At 39.3% G+C, this 15,185-nt stretch overlaps 1 protein-coding gene across 1 annotated transcript in view; it reads left to right on the top strand.

Moving 5' to 3' along the window:
* Window positions 1–14,780, top strand: part of LOC122664672 (dolichyl-diphosphooligosaccharide--protein glycosyltransferase subunit STT3B) — a 36,368-nt gene extending 21,588 nt beyond the window's left edge. Inside the window, exons 5-6 of the mRNA XM_043860606.1 lie at window positions 441–500; window positions 14,528–14,780. Coding sequence (XP_043716541.1) covers window positions 441–500; window positions 14,528–14,657 — 190 coding nt within the window. The 3' untranslated portion in view covers window positions 14,658–14,780. The remainder of the gene's footprint in view (window positions 1–440; window positions 501–14,527) is intronic.
* The last annotated feature ends 405 nt before the right edge of the window (window positions 14,781–15,185 follow it).

The raw sequence follows: 15,185 nt of genomic DNA, 5'->3' as shown, positions 1-15,185 counted from the left end.
GGTTGTTCTATTGCAACTGATGATTGCGGGTTTGAACAAGGAAACAGCCTCTTCATAAAAAGTGAGGGTAAGGCAGCATACATATGCCCTTCCCCAGACCCTGCAGTAGCAGGAGCCTCATGCACTGGGTACACCCTTTTATACTTACAGTGATTGATATTCTTCCTTATACAATAAAATATTTGCTTGAAGATGAAGAAAAAAAAGGGAATATAGTAATTTCGTCCAGTTAGACCAATGCCTAAATGACCAATTTATTTGTAGTAGTAGTAGTAGTAGTAGTAGAATCCTCATTGTTTATTTTTTATCTAATATCTATGTTTTTTTTTTTTAATAACTATGATTCATGTATCTAGAGTATTCTTTAATTCTCCTGCCCTATTCTTGAACCATCAAGAACCATGTTCTTTCTAATGCAATCAATCTTTGGTGGTGATTAGGTACAAGCTTTGCTACTATCGATTTGGAGAGCTTATGACAGAGTATGGAAAACCTCCTGGGTAAGTTCTGTCATTTCTGTTTCCTGTACTTTTTTAACCTTTAATATAGGAGTAGGAAATCCTAGAAAGTCAATCATTGGGGCAAAATGAATAAAATAAAGTAGTTTCCCTTTAAGATGAGAAATATACAATACATCATAAAAGCATAGGAGGATAAAGCACAAAAAAATATGGAACAATTTGGATTATAGAAGTCAGGGAAATTGAAGATTAATTTTTAAAGAGCTAAGCTATTTTCCTTGGTTGTACCTTTGGCAAGCTCATCACTCCTGCTAGTGTGATTAGGATCAGTGAACTAGCTGGGCTATCGGGAAGCTATCTACGTTATCTAGATTTACCCATACCCTCGCCAATTCTGTCTCCACCGGCCAAATCGCCTGTCCATGTATGAACATGGATTTGCTCATTGGTACAGGATGGATTTGGGATTTTTTCACCTTCTGCTAAATCTCCCCTTCACCAGAGGGAGGAGGTGGAGGAATCTCTTCTCACACCCTTTCCTTTTGTAGTCCAAGACTCTATCTCTTCTCGCCCTCTTTCCTCTTGTATTCCACTGTTTGACAGCCCTGCCCTCCTTCTCTCTTCCCTCCATCCTATTAAATTACCATTGATGGTTTATGGATCTAGGCCCACAGCTGAAGCTATGGACCCTGTTTAAAAACACTTAATCTGGGTCTCGGGGAGTCTTTTATGGTTTACCAATGTGATATTAGTCCCAAGGTCCACAGCTGAAGCTACTGGTCCTATTTGAAAACCCTTATTCTGGAATCTTCTTTAACTCTCATTAAATAATTCTTATAATACAAAAATAGTTAATAATTGAAGAAAAAAAAACTCATTCTCACGGTCCCATTTTGGAGGCCTCCAAAATAGTCCACCATTTGGAGCCCCGTGTGGATAGTTAAGTTTGGCCAACTGACTATTGGATTAGTTTTACACCTTATTGCTTAGCCACGTGTCAAATTCAGACTCAAATTCAATCAACTACCCTCCCATGTATGTGCATCCTTGTATTTTGTAATTGTTCATATATGTCCATGCACCTTCTCATTATCCCTAGATTGTCAAAGGTTTATTTTGCCGCTTGACAAACTCTAGCAAAACATGACATGTAGGCAGGGGATCCAAGGGTCTACCCTATGTCCCTATCCACAAAATTTGTGTCCCATCTAAATTGCCATGTAAGGGTGTCAATCTGGAACCGTAACCGTATACCGAAACCGAAACCGCCCGTGTAAAACCGTACCAAACCGCACCGTTGCAAAAACGGTACGGTACGGTATGGTCAAACGGTATTGACCACGGTACGGTACGGTAACGGTTTTTACGGTCATACCGTCGGTATGTACCGAAACCATACCGTTTTACCGTAACCGTACCGTTTTTGAAACCGTACCATTTTCGTACCGTATGCATACCGTTTTTGCACCGTATATATACTGTTTTCATATTCATACCGTTTATAAGAATCAAATTTATACCGTTTTTTGTACCGTACATATACCATTTTCATACCGTACCAAAACTGTACCGTATATATACCGTTTTCATACTGTACCGTAGCGGTACGGTTGCGGTATTGAAAATAGGGTTCTTAAACGGTACAGTACGGTACGGTATTGGTATTGGGTACCTATTTTTGGTACCGTACCGTTTTACAAGCCTATTGCCATGTGGCAGATATTTGGGCCATTTTGAAAAGGGTTACAAAATGGGCCATGTTTTGCCCATTTAGAAATTTTAAAACTCGTTATATTCCCAAGCATAGTTGTCAAGGCACTAGGCGATCTAAGGCGTTCAAGGTCCTCCCTAAGAGCTTAGGCGCCTAGGCGGCCTAAATCGCGTTCCAGTATTATTTTTTTTAATATATCAGTTATATGTGTGAAACAATCAAAACACACATTTGGTTTATATGTTCTTGGAATTGGTCAGTTTTAGGTATACCTAGTCTCACATTTGGTTTATACTGTGCTTAGAAAATATGATGTTGTCAATAGGTAATTAACTTGCTCTCGATTTAGGGAAATGTTCTTGTTCTCCAAGAAAATTTATTGATCAAATGATTTTATTTTTACATGAGACTTTTTGTATTAGGTAGAGCACAAAACCAGCTTTCCAACAAATCCAAGATTGCTTAAATTTAATTTATATTGAAGGAGTTATGTTCTGGTCAAACCTTATTTGGTGTGCGTGAATGTTGTTGAAATCGCTCTAAATGAAAATATTTTTTTGATATCAAAACAAATGAATATTTTACCGCACTTTTAGTTTTTAGGAATGTTTTACCATTTTAAGATTTATAGAATTTTTAGATTTGAGAAAAAACCCCAGCATTAGAAAGTTGAAATTTTCACCTACCGCCAAAAATCCAGCTTTTGTTCTTGAACTGGAGGGTTGACTTTTTATCATTTTGGAAATTTATTTTTTTAACTATTCTTATTAGATTCAAATAGGGGGTATTTGCTTATTTATGAATAATATCTTAAGTAAATAAAATAATATTTAGTGTAAATAAGTGCCAGAACTTGGTTCAATACCAATTAAATCAATGCAAGGCACCCTACAATAAGGCGGCAGCCGCCTAGGCACCTAGAAATCCGCCTGGATGCCTAGGCGACTCCTTGACAACTATGTTCCCAAGACCCCGGAATCTCATCTTTTAGAATTTGCCAAGTCCAATAAGTCTAACACCCAGTGTCTTTCTCTGACTCCGGCACCCACACCCACATCCACATCCTGGTAATGTGAGCTTGTCATTTCCTGATCAATGTGGACAGTTGTTGCTTGCCAGCTGACACTCGGTTCATCCCTGGATAATCCATAATGTAGGTGTCTATCTTGCCAATGTATTTGTAAGTGTGAAGCAGCAGGAAATGTTTACAACTTCTCTATTGAGTGTTCAGTGTCTAGTTGGTTATGTTTATTATTCTGGTGTTTTATAACTTAGGTAATCCCTCAATGAGCCAAAGAATCGTTATCAAGTGTAATGCAAAAGTCGACCTCAAACCAGGGAGAAACCAGTGAGAGATCGATTGCAACCAGGATCAACACGATAAGGATCTATTAATGTTGTGCAATAGCAGCAAACCTTGAAGATGATTGGGAATTGAATTTGGTCTTCAAAGGGTATCTTCACAATAGTTTATTGCAGTCATAGAAACAGCACAACAGTGTATATCAAACAGGGAAGGGAGGAGAAGAGAAGATAGAAGAAGAAGGGGGTAGGAGGATGGGCTTTCTCAGCCCTGGGTAATGTAGTCCTAGGTAGGAGTAGTCCCACTAGGAGCCAGGGTAATGGGGTCACACACAAGGGCTGGCCTATTGGATTAGGGTTTACTAATTTAGGGCAAAAACTAGGGTTAGGGTTTCGGGTTTTAGGTTTAAGGATCTAGGCTGAAAACTAGGGTTTAGATGGTCAGATGGGACTCAAATTGGGATCGAGTATAGGAGGGAGAGGGAGGGATGTTTGCTGGAAGTTTGGCACAGATCTGATGGTTGGAAGGTGAATGCTTGGGGATCAGGCTAAAATTCGAAGGAATAGTTGCGGATTTAATGAAGGGGATGGAAGGCTGGCTGTAGTGATCTGATTGGGTCGATGGGAAAGGATGGATTAGGTTAGAGGATGAAGAGGGGAAGGATGTGTGCAGGAAACTAAAATTACTTACTAGTTTGATCTCCTTCAAAGGCGGCAGCAGCAGCAGCAGCTTGAAGAAGCTCGATTGAAGAAGAAGAAGAACCTTCCGGTACTGGACAGACACAAGGAGTCGTGAGAGTCCACTCACCCTAGCACCTTGAGATCCACAAGGCAACACTCACAGAAGGGAGCAATAGCAGCAACAAAGGCAGCAAGCATAAAGGTGAGTTTTTATTAATCAAAATTCGTATTCAATGTTGGCCTCCCTTACAAACTTATATAGAAGACTCAAAAATAGATTTAGACACTAAAAAGGAAAGGCCTAATCCTATCCCTAACCTATTAGGTAACTGAAACTTACTAGGAAACTAGAATACTAAAGGAAATAGACTCAGAACATGGTTGGACTTATAGAGTCCTAATCCAGCCCAACTTACATCACATGACCACTTAACCAAGTCACATGCTCACTTAAATTGAACCAATTTGAACCGATTCAATTAAAAAAACATAAAAATAAACTAAGTATTGTGCTAATCCCGTATGCAACCTATATACCCCTAGTTTAGGCTCTTTAAAGTGGCATATTACATAGAAAACCCTTGGGATCAAAGGCCCAACATATGTATATCCCAACCCTAGACTTATTCCTAATAAAATAAGCCCATTTGGGTGATGAATCTGCATCACTGGGTCTCTCACCCACAGCTATCCCAGCTGTTGAACAGGGGTTTTACTCCCATAATCGAGTGCAAGAATGCCTCAAATCTTCATTCATTAATTCTGTCTCAATCAATTACAATAGCTGCCTCTATATAGACCGAGGCTAGGCTACTAAAATAGAAAGTAAAACTTAGCAAATGTTTAAAAAATAGAAACTGGTGAAAATAATAACTAATGGAAATAGAAACTGAATGAAATTAGAAACTACTAAAGGCTTTATTATAATTCAGCCTTCTGAGCATGCAAAGATAACCTAATTAGAAACTAATATAAATTAGGAACTACCTAATATAAACTGAAAATAGAAACTAATCTATGGCAGCATTAGGATAGAATCTTCCTCCACTGGATAGGCCCACAAGATCTTCTAAAAATCAATCCCAAACAAGGTAAATTTTGGCTTTGACACCGTTCACGTGAATAGTGACGTGAACAGTGTTTTAGTCTTCAATTTGGGTCTTCTAGAAGGATTCCCATCAAGGTAATGTAGGCTGTGATACAAAATTCTAACTCCTCTCTTCTTCATGCTTTGATCTACATCAGAGTAGGGTTTTATGTTCCTTCTGGAAACAAGGATGATAAGGTCCAGAGTGCCATTTCAGTTTGTTTGAGGAATACTAAAAGCCTATCCCTTGTATAGAATTGCATGTTCACACACACATAGTTGTCAAGGCGTCGCCTAGGCGTCCAAGCGGGAATCCAAGGGCTAAGCTATGGTATGCTTAATTAGAGTCACGAAAGGCGTCCGCCTTGACCAACTAGGCGTCGCCAAGGCGGTTAAAGCGACGCCTTGGTGCGCCATGTGGTCAAGTCGGCCGCCTCTCTTGAGAGTGGTTTTTTTTTTTCATGCATTATTCCTTTATGCTGTTTCTTTGCTTTTTATTTGTTGATGTAAAAGTATTTCGTGTAATGCTGCTACATGGGATCATACAAAACTGAAATCCCTAAAAAGCTAAAAGTTAAAAACCTAAAACTTCTCAAAAAGTTAAAAAAAAGTGAAAGTCCTCGACCAGTTTTTTCTCTCTGCGAAACCTGCGCAAACGAAGGCGGCAAAGCTTCATCTTCCTCTATTCCGGCACTATTCCGGCAACTAGACTTAGATGAAGGCGGCAATGAAGGCGGCAAAGCTTCTTCCATCTGCGGCAAGGTAACCTTCTTCCAACTCCATAGTCGTCTTCTTCTTCTTCAACTCTTTTTTTTTTTTTTTTTTATCGTCTGCTGCTGCTTCTCTTTTTCTTTTTTGGCTTGGAATGCTTGGATAGCTGCTTTGCTTCTTCTGCTTCTTATTCTCGGTGTTTTTTTTTTGCTTGAATGCTTGGTTAACTTCTCTTCTTCTTCTCTGTAGTTTGTAGCGCATGCTGCTGCTTCTCTTTTTCTTTTTTGCTTGGATAGCTGCTCTGCTTCTTCTTCACTTTAACGCACTAACCTGCTGCTGCTTCTCTGTTTTTTTTTTTTTGCTTGAATGCTTGGTTAACTGCTCTTGTTCTTCTCTGTAGTTTGTAACGCATGCTGATGCTGCTGCAGCTTCTCTGTTTTTTTTCCTTTGCATAACTGCTGCTTCTTCTTCTCTGTTTTGTTTTATTTTTTTTCTTTGTTTAACTGCAGCTTCTTCTTCTCTGTAGTCTGTAACGCCTCCTGCTGCAGCTGCTTCTCTGTTTTTTTTTTTTTGCTTTGTTGAACTGCTGCTTCTTCTTCTTCTCTGTAGTACTAACACCTGCTGCAACTATGTCTTTTATGAAATGATGATAATAGTTAGTTTTTTATCTAAGACTTAGTGATTATTGATTAGTGATTAACTGATTAATAAATAAGAGAATGCTGATTATTCATTTTTTACTTTGTGTTATTTCTTTTAGATTTTTAATTAATTTATGATGTTTGATTATTCTGAATTTTAATATATCATGTATTATTTTTCATTTTGATGACTTGAGGTGGCTTAAATTTAATTTTTAATGATATAAGGTGCATCATGCCATCATGTATTGAGTGTTTGGGGGGAGGGGAAACTAACACTAGACCGCCTTTACCGCTTAGGCGCCACTTAGGCGGCCGCTTTACCGCTTAAGCGCTTAGACATGCCTGCACCGCCTTGGACTGCCATGCCGCCGTGACAACTATGCACACACACACATCGGGAGTGATGTGATTCCGATGGAAGGAGCTAAAAGAGCTAGGGGCAGGCCTAAAATAACCATAGAAGTGGTGAGGAAGGACATGCATAGTTTAGGTCTTGTTCCAAGTATGATTTCAGATAAAGCCTATTGGAGGGCAATGATCCATGTAGCAGACCCCATTTAGCTAAGACTCTCCTGACAAGCTAGGTTGTACCTCTTTCCTCCTACTATCTTTCATCTCTCACCTTTCATCTCCCATCTTACATTTTTCTATTTATTCTCATCTCTCATTTGTGATTTTTCATATCTCATCTCTCTCCCCATCCCTCTTTCCCCATCTTTTCTTTACCTTTTTTTGTTAGAACTCTGTTTTCTGTACTTTGTTTTGTTTGGATCCATGTAGCTGACCCCATTAAGTTGGGATAAGGTTGAGTTTGTTGTTGTTGTAATATTGGATAGTTGTTTGTTTTTTTTTTTTTTGGGTGAATAAGAATTCATTACCAAAGAGAAAGAGGACTACAACTGTCCCCTAGAAAGGGTGAGAGGAAAAACAAATGCACAAATACACAAGGCGGCCTTCAAGAAGAGGCCCGGAGGGAGGACAGAGGAAGACCCAAGGAGACAACAATATGCTTGTTCTTTGGAGTATCATTACAAGAGATGGACATAGCCGACAGCTTAACTTTAATGTTGAAAGAAATGGAATCCCAATTCTAGCGAAGAGTCCTAGAGTTGGAGGTCCATTTCTTGATATTTCACTCCATCCAAATATGATTAATAGCGGCACAGAAGGCTAACTTCCCTACAGTATCGCAAAAGGAAGATCCCGCAAACGACATGTCCACCCAAATTCACTCCCTTGCCCAAGGAAGAATTTTGCGTCTTCTGGGCCACCACTTATCTAGGATTCCTTTCCATACAGAGGAGGAGAAGGGACACTCAGAAATAGGTGGTTGATATCTTCGACTGCATTCTAGCAGAGGCAGCAAGAGGAGGAGAAAGCCATTTGCCGGTGTAGGATGAAGGACTGCGTTGGAAGGCTGTTAGTGAAGGCCCTCCAGGTTGTGAAACAATGCCTAGGAATGTGATGCTTGAAGCAAAGAAGTTTCCGCCATAGAGATAAGGTACCTCTGGAGCGAATGAAATCCTAAGCCGCCTTTGAGTTGAAAAAACCAGAGGAAGATGGGGACCAGGCTACTCGATCTCCCCTCCTAGAGGGTCTTTTAAGGGTCAAGGCATTCCAAATATTCGTAAGCGTCGAGAAATCTGAGCTTGGAGGGGCCCAATCATCAAGGCTAATGATATCTGCAACCAAACCCTGCTTAGAGAGACCGGAGTTATAGATGGCTCTAGGGGTGACAAGATGAAGAAGAATGCTCGTGGGGTGCCAGTGATCTAGCCAGAGCTTGGTAGATGCCCCATCATCAATATGGGACTATATGGCACAAATAACTCTAGGACGAAGAGCCAAGATCTTGCGCTACACCCAAGAAGCATCTGACGAGAGTAGACCCAATCCACCCAAATACTTTTCTCCTTATTTACAAGCTTCCATATAAACTTTGGGGTTCGAGGTGAATTAACATCTTTGATTCTTCTTAGGCCCAGCCCTCCCTCCTCCTTGGGAAGGCAAACAGAAGCCCAACTAATGGGGTTAAGGAATTTGGATGAGTTGTTTCCTTTCCAGAGGAATGCAGCCATGAGAGACTCAAGAGATTTGATAGTTGTAAGCGGAAGACCAAAAATGCCTAACCAATATATATAGGAGGATTGGATGACTGATTTGATGAGGACCAATCGACCCACATAAGATAGCAGTTTACCTTTCCAAAGTTGGAGCCTCTTATGGATGGCGTCAAGCACTGTGGTGCAATGGTGGGTAGAGAGGCTTGTTTGGATCAAGGGAAGGCCCAGATATTTCACAGGGAGCTGACCCATGGCAAAACCAGATTTCTCCGCCAGAGCTACTTTTTCAATCTCAGAAACCCTAGCTAGGAATAAAAGTGATTTCCTAGGATTGATGCGGAGGCCCGAAAGAGATTCAAACTGCTGGAGACAACTCATAATGGCCTCAACAGAAGACAAAGAAGCCTTGGGGAAAATCATGAGATCATCTACGAAAGCCAAGTGGGAGAGCTTAATAGCCTTGCATTTAGGGATGGGTTGGATGAGCTGCTCATCCATTCTACATTGGAGGTTTCGAGAGAGCACTTCAAGGGCCAAATTGAATATGTAGAGGGAAAGGGGGCACCCATGGCGGATTCTTGTCTTAAAAGAAAAGTAACTAGCTGGGCTGCCATTGACCAAAACCGAGAAACTAGGAATAAAAGTGATTTCCTAGGATTGATGCGGAGGCCCGAAAGAGATTCAAACTGCTGGAGACAACTCATAATGGCCTCAACAGAAGACAAAGAAGCCTTGGGGAAAATCATGAGATCATCTGCGAAAGCCAAGTGGGAGAGCTTAATAGCCTTGCATTTAGGGATGGGTTGGATGAGCTGCTGATCCATTCTACATTGGAGGTTTCGAGAGAGCACTTCAAGGGCCAAATTGAATATGTAGGGGGAAAGGGGGCACCCATGGCGGATTCTTGTCTTAAAAGAAAAGTAACTAGCTGGGCTGCCATTGACCAGAACCGAGAAACAAGGAGAGGATATGCATTGGTGGATCTTGACTGCAAGGTCACAAGCTGAGTTGCCCTTAAACTCCTCCTTCACCCATCTCCACTCTCCTTCAAACAAATGCAAAGGTAGGCAAGGAGACCAACATCTTTTAAGAATACCTTCCAAATATGAAGGGCGAAAGGACAGTTGAAAAAAAGATGATTAGTATCATCCACAGTATTCCAACAGAGGGAACAATTTGGAATACTAATATTTCTGTACCGAAGGAAACCTTGAGTCGGCAAGGTATTGGTCAAAGCAAACCACATAATAAAATTGTGTCTGGGAATATGATGTTTAAACCAAACAATTTTCCACCAAAGAGCAACGTTACCTTTGAACCAAACCAACCCCCAAGCACAAGCTGAAAAGAAATTCTTAGAAGGGGTAGCCGCCAGCCATTAAACCTTGTCCCCACTACCGGAAGGTCTTCTGGAGATCAATTGTAACTGATCCCAAACATAGGCGAGATTAGCAGAAGCAAGAGGCCTCACACTCCAGACTCCATCAGAAATTTTTGAGGACACTAAAGCCATTCTATCTAATCCAGCATCATACTTTATTCTCTCTAACCTCAAGGATAAGAACTCCACTGGGGTGCCAATGATCTAACCAAAGCCTCGTTAAAGAGCCATCACCAATCTTGCACTTGATTACACTCATGGCTTGAGATCTGATTTGAAGCAATTTCCTCCAAGTCCAATTGGCATCTGAGGCACAAGAGACGATCCAAATTGAGTCAGCCTTAAAGTACTTGGGAGTATATACACTTTACGCACAGGCTGTCCTTCTCAACTATGTTCCAAAGAAGGTTCATAAGACCAGCTTTGTTCACTTCCTTCACCCTCCTCAAGCCCAGCCCCCTTTCTTTCTTTGGGAGACAAACTGAAGTCCAGCTAGATGTATGTAAAAACCTATTGTTATTAGTACCTTTCCAGGGAAAAGCACTCATAATAGCCTCAATCTTCTTGCTGGTAGATCCTGGAATCCCAAAAACACTTAGTCCAATATATATAAGATGCCTGCATAACTGACCGAACCAACTCCAACCTCCTAGCATAAGAGAGAAGTCTACTCTTCCACAGTTGAAGCCTCTTCTTGAGCCTATCCAAAATTGGGACACAATGATGGGAGGATGACTAACTTCATCTTGTTGAACAACACCTTGGCAATGAACTTATAAAAGAGATTACCCAAAGAAATATGCCTGAAATCACTAACCTTAGAAGCTCCCTCATGTTTGGGAATGAGGCTGATGAAAGACTGATTAATACTTTCAATTTGGCTAGGATTATTGAAGAAGATGATCCAATGTCATTTAAACAAGCCACCGACAGTCATGATTTCAACTTAGGGCTTAATGCCATGAAAGATGAAATAGAATCAAGTTTTGGGAACTTGTTGAGTTACCAAAAGGAGTTACAATTGTAGGCTGTAAATGGGTTTACAAAACCAAGAGAGATTCCAACGGTAACATAGAGCGATACAAGGCCCAATTAATGGCAAAAGGTTATAGTCAAAAGGAAGACAGAGACTATAAAGAAACATTTTCTCCAGTATCTAGAAAGGATTTGATGCACATTATAATGGCATTGGTGGCTTGTTATGATCTTGAATTGCACCAGATGGATATCAAGACTAAATGGAGATCTTGATGAGGAGGTGTACATGAAACAACCTAAAGGTTTTTCGTCGGATGAAGGAAATCTTGTCTGTAAGCTAAAGATATCTATATACGGATTGAAACAAGCTTCCCGACAATGGTTTGATCATACGATCATTTCATTTGGTTTTGTAGAGAATCATGTAGATCAATGTATTTATATCAAGACTAAGGTAAGTGGTTTCATTATTTTAGTTCTGTATGTAGATGATATTTTCTTAGCAAATAGCTATCTCGCACTGCTACATGAAACTAAGGAATTTCTAACACAAAATTTTGATATGAAGGATATGGGTGAAGCCTTCTATGTCTTAGGCATAGAAAAACACCGGGATAGGTCAAAAAAGACCTTAGGATTATCCCAAAGAGGTTATATCGATAAAATTTTGGATCGGTTCAAGATGAAGGATTCCAAACCAAGTATTGCGCCAATTCTTAAAGGTGACAAACTTAGTTAGGAGCAGTGCCCGATGAACGATTTAGAGCTGAAAGAAATGGAGAACATCCCCTATGCATCTGCAATGGGCAGTCTTATGTATGCTCAGGTGTGTAAAAGACCTGACATTGCTTTTGCAGTGGGAGTTTTAGGTATATTCCAAAAGAATCCTAGAATGTCACATTGGACAGCAACAAAGAAAGTGCTAAGATGCCTTAAAGGCACCAGAGACTACATGCTTACTTGCAGGCATGTTGAGGAATTGGTGCTGAAGGGATACACAGAATCAGATTATGCTGGATGTGAAGATACAAGACAATCTACATCAGGCTTTATTTTTCTACTGGTTGGAGGAGCAGTATCTTGGAGAAGCATAAAACAACCAAAGACTGCTTCATCTACTATGGAAGCTGAAGTGGTGGCATGCTATGAGGCTATCTCTCAAGCATCATGGTTGAGACAATTTATCACAGACATTAAAGTTGTACCCTCCATTGAGAAGCCGATTTGTGTCTACTGTGATAATACGACAGCAGTTAGATTTTCTAGCAACACTTGCTTAGTTAATCGATGCAGACACATCAAGATCAAGTATTTTGTCATTAAGGAAGATGTTCGGGATCACAAGGTTTCGATCGAACATGTAGGTACCAATGATATAATTATTGACTCATTTATCAAAGGGCTTACACCTAAGGTTTTTGTAGATCATGTGAGGAACATGGGCTTATGCAAATCATTGTGTGTTTAAATGTAATTTTAGATATTACAATATATAAAGTTCGATTCCGATTAAAGTATCAATAAAGTTACTGCCAATTTGATTTTCCTATTATTCATTATGGTTGTACACAATTGTTTAAAATAATAGATGCCTATATAGTTATTAGGCAATAAAGTTAGGACTTAAGTAGACCATTGAGTTAATTCAGAATTAATCATGGGATTAATTCTATAAAACTTAAACTTTATTACTAATGAATTAATTTTAGTTTTAATTTTAAAATTAAGCAAGTAATGAATTTATGTAACTAATGAGTTCATGTAACTACTTCCTTAATGTGAGAAGTTCACACTAGGGGTAGAGAAAGAAGGACCGGAATGTCTGTTCCAAGCGGATCTCACCAAATCTGAGAAGTCCTCACTAGAAGCCCACATGTCGAAAATTTTGAATGGCTTAGGCCCAAACTAGTAATATGAAGAAAGTCTACCCAATGTAGGTACTAATGATATAATTATTGACTCATTTACCAAAGGGCTTACACCTAAGGTTTTTGTAGATCATGTGAGGAACATGGGCTTATGCAAATCATTGTGTGTTTAAATGTAATTTTAGATATTACAATATATAAAGTTCGATTCCGATTAAAGTATCAATAAAGTTACTGCCAATTTGATTTTCCTATTATTCATTATGGTTGTACACATTTGTTTAAAATAATAGATGCCTATATAGTTATTAGGCAATAAAGTTTGGACTTAAGTAGACCATTGAGTTAATTCAGAATTAATCATGGGATTAATTCTATAAAACTTAAACTTTATTACTAATGAATTAATTTTAGTTTTAATTTTAAAATTAAGCAAGTAATGAATTTATGTAATTAATGAATTCATGTAACCACTTCCTTAATGTGAGAAGTTCACAATAGGGGTAGAGAAAGAAGGACCGGAATGTCTGTTCCAAGCGAATCTCACCAAATCTGAGAAGTCCTCACTAGAAGCCCACATGTCGAAAAATTTGAATGGCTTAGGCCCAAACTAGTAATATGAAGAAAGTCTACCCAATGCAGGAAAGTGATCCGAAATCCCCGGAGAATCAAAATAAACAGTAGATGGTGCAAAACTAGTGAGCCACCTCAGATTAATGAGAACCCGGTCCAATTTACAAATAACCCTGCTGTCACTACTCCTTTTGATTGACCAATTATACTTTTTCTGTCCATTGAGATCAGCCATATTGATATTATCTAAACAGTCTGAAATATCACCCATAGCTAAGACATCTGCAGGTTCCCCGCCCAATTTCTCATTCTGATAATGAATGACATTAAAATAATCACATATGCACCAAGGAGTATCAACAATATGAAATGAAAGGGAGGTTAGGGAAGACCATAAATCTCTGCGCTCCAGAATATTGTTAGAAGTGTAAACAGCAGTAAGAAAAAACTTATCATATGAAGAGAGAATATATACCAACATGTGAATAAACTGGAGTCTTCTCTGAGATAGGTCAATATTGACAATGGAATTGTCCCACAACACTCAAATCTGACCATTGTCATTTGAATGGTAGTTGTTGATGAGTTTCCAACCCGGCAACAGTGAGGACAAGACAGAATCAGTAGCATGCTTCTTCACCTTTGTTTCAAATGAACACATAACACTGGTTTCTTCTCACGAATGAGTGCTTTAACAGCAGCCTGCTTAGAAGGCTGATTTAATCCTCTTAACATTCCAAACCATGAAGTTGAGACTCAGCATAAGAAATGAAATGAGATGGAAGAGCCAGACTCCCGAAAGAGGAAAAGACATTAGGCTAGAGAGGGGCCAGACCCTAGAGTAAGTCTGGGATGGTATTTGAACCGAGACCCAGACTCCTTTCAACATTTATACTGATATTGATTTTGAATCTTTGTATTAGGCCTCTAGAAAATATCTTGACATCTAATGTGTTTTAGTGAGCTTTTTGCCAGTATCCGAATTGGGTACCTGTGACTAATATCATTGGAACAGTGGTAGTATTATAACATATTCATGTATTCACCTTGGCTGATGGATTTTGCAGGTTTGATCGTGCGAGGGGTGTTGAAATTGGAAACAAGGATGTGAAGCTTCAGTACTTGGAGGAGGCATTCACAACATCCAACTGGATTGTTCGGATTTACAAAGTCAAACCACCCAATAATAGGTGGTGAGATATCTCGCTGTTATTTATCTGATATCTGGCGGCACAAAAGCAACAGTTAATGAGCTTTAATTTTTGGATGTGCTAACTAAATTTATAGTACTGAAACTCACTTGAGCAGAGTAAGATATTTGTTATGCAGAGTAAAATATTTATCATGTTCAAGGATATTCAGAAATTTTCTTAGGGAGCGATATTTATCATGTTCAAGGATATTCAGAAATTTTCTTAGGGAGCGAGATCTTGTAATTCTTATAGCAACAATTGCAATGGTCATTAGCAAATTAACTGTTCTTCAAATTGATTATTAGTGTTATGAATCACATAATGTGACTGACAACCATGCAATTTCTGTATTAACATTAGACAGGTTATCTGTCCCTTCAACATTTGGCTGTGGAGATGATGCCTGTTATTGCATGTAGTTCATATGTAACCTCTATCAGTATTCATTACCGAGCTACAAATCTTGATCAATTCTTTGATAGAACGATGGAGAAATAGTACCAGGAGAACTCTCTCTGTATTCAGCTTGAAT

The sequence above is a fragment of the Telopea speciosissima genome, chromosome 6 (genome assembly GCF_018873765.1).
Source record: "Telopea speciosissima isolate NSW1024214 ecotype Mountain lineage chromosome 6, Tspe_v1, whole genome shotgun sequence".
Lineage (NCBI taxonomy): Eukaryota > Viridiplantae > Streptophyta > Magnoliopsida > Proteales > Proteaceae > Telopea > Telopea speciosissima.
This window is presented reverse-complemented; position numbering and strand designations above follow the sequence as displayed.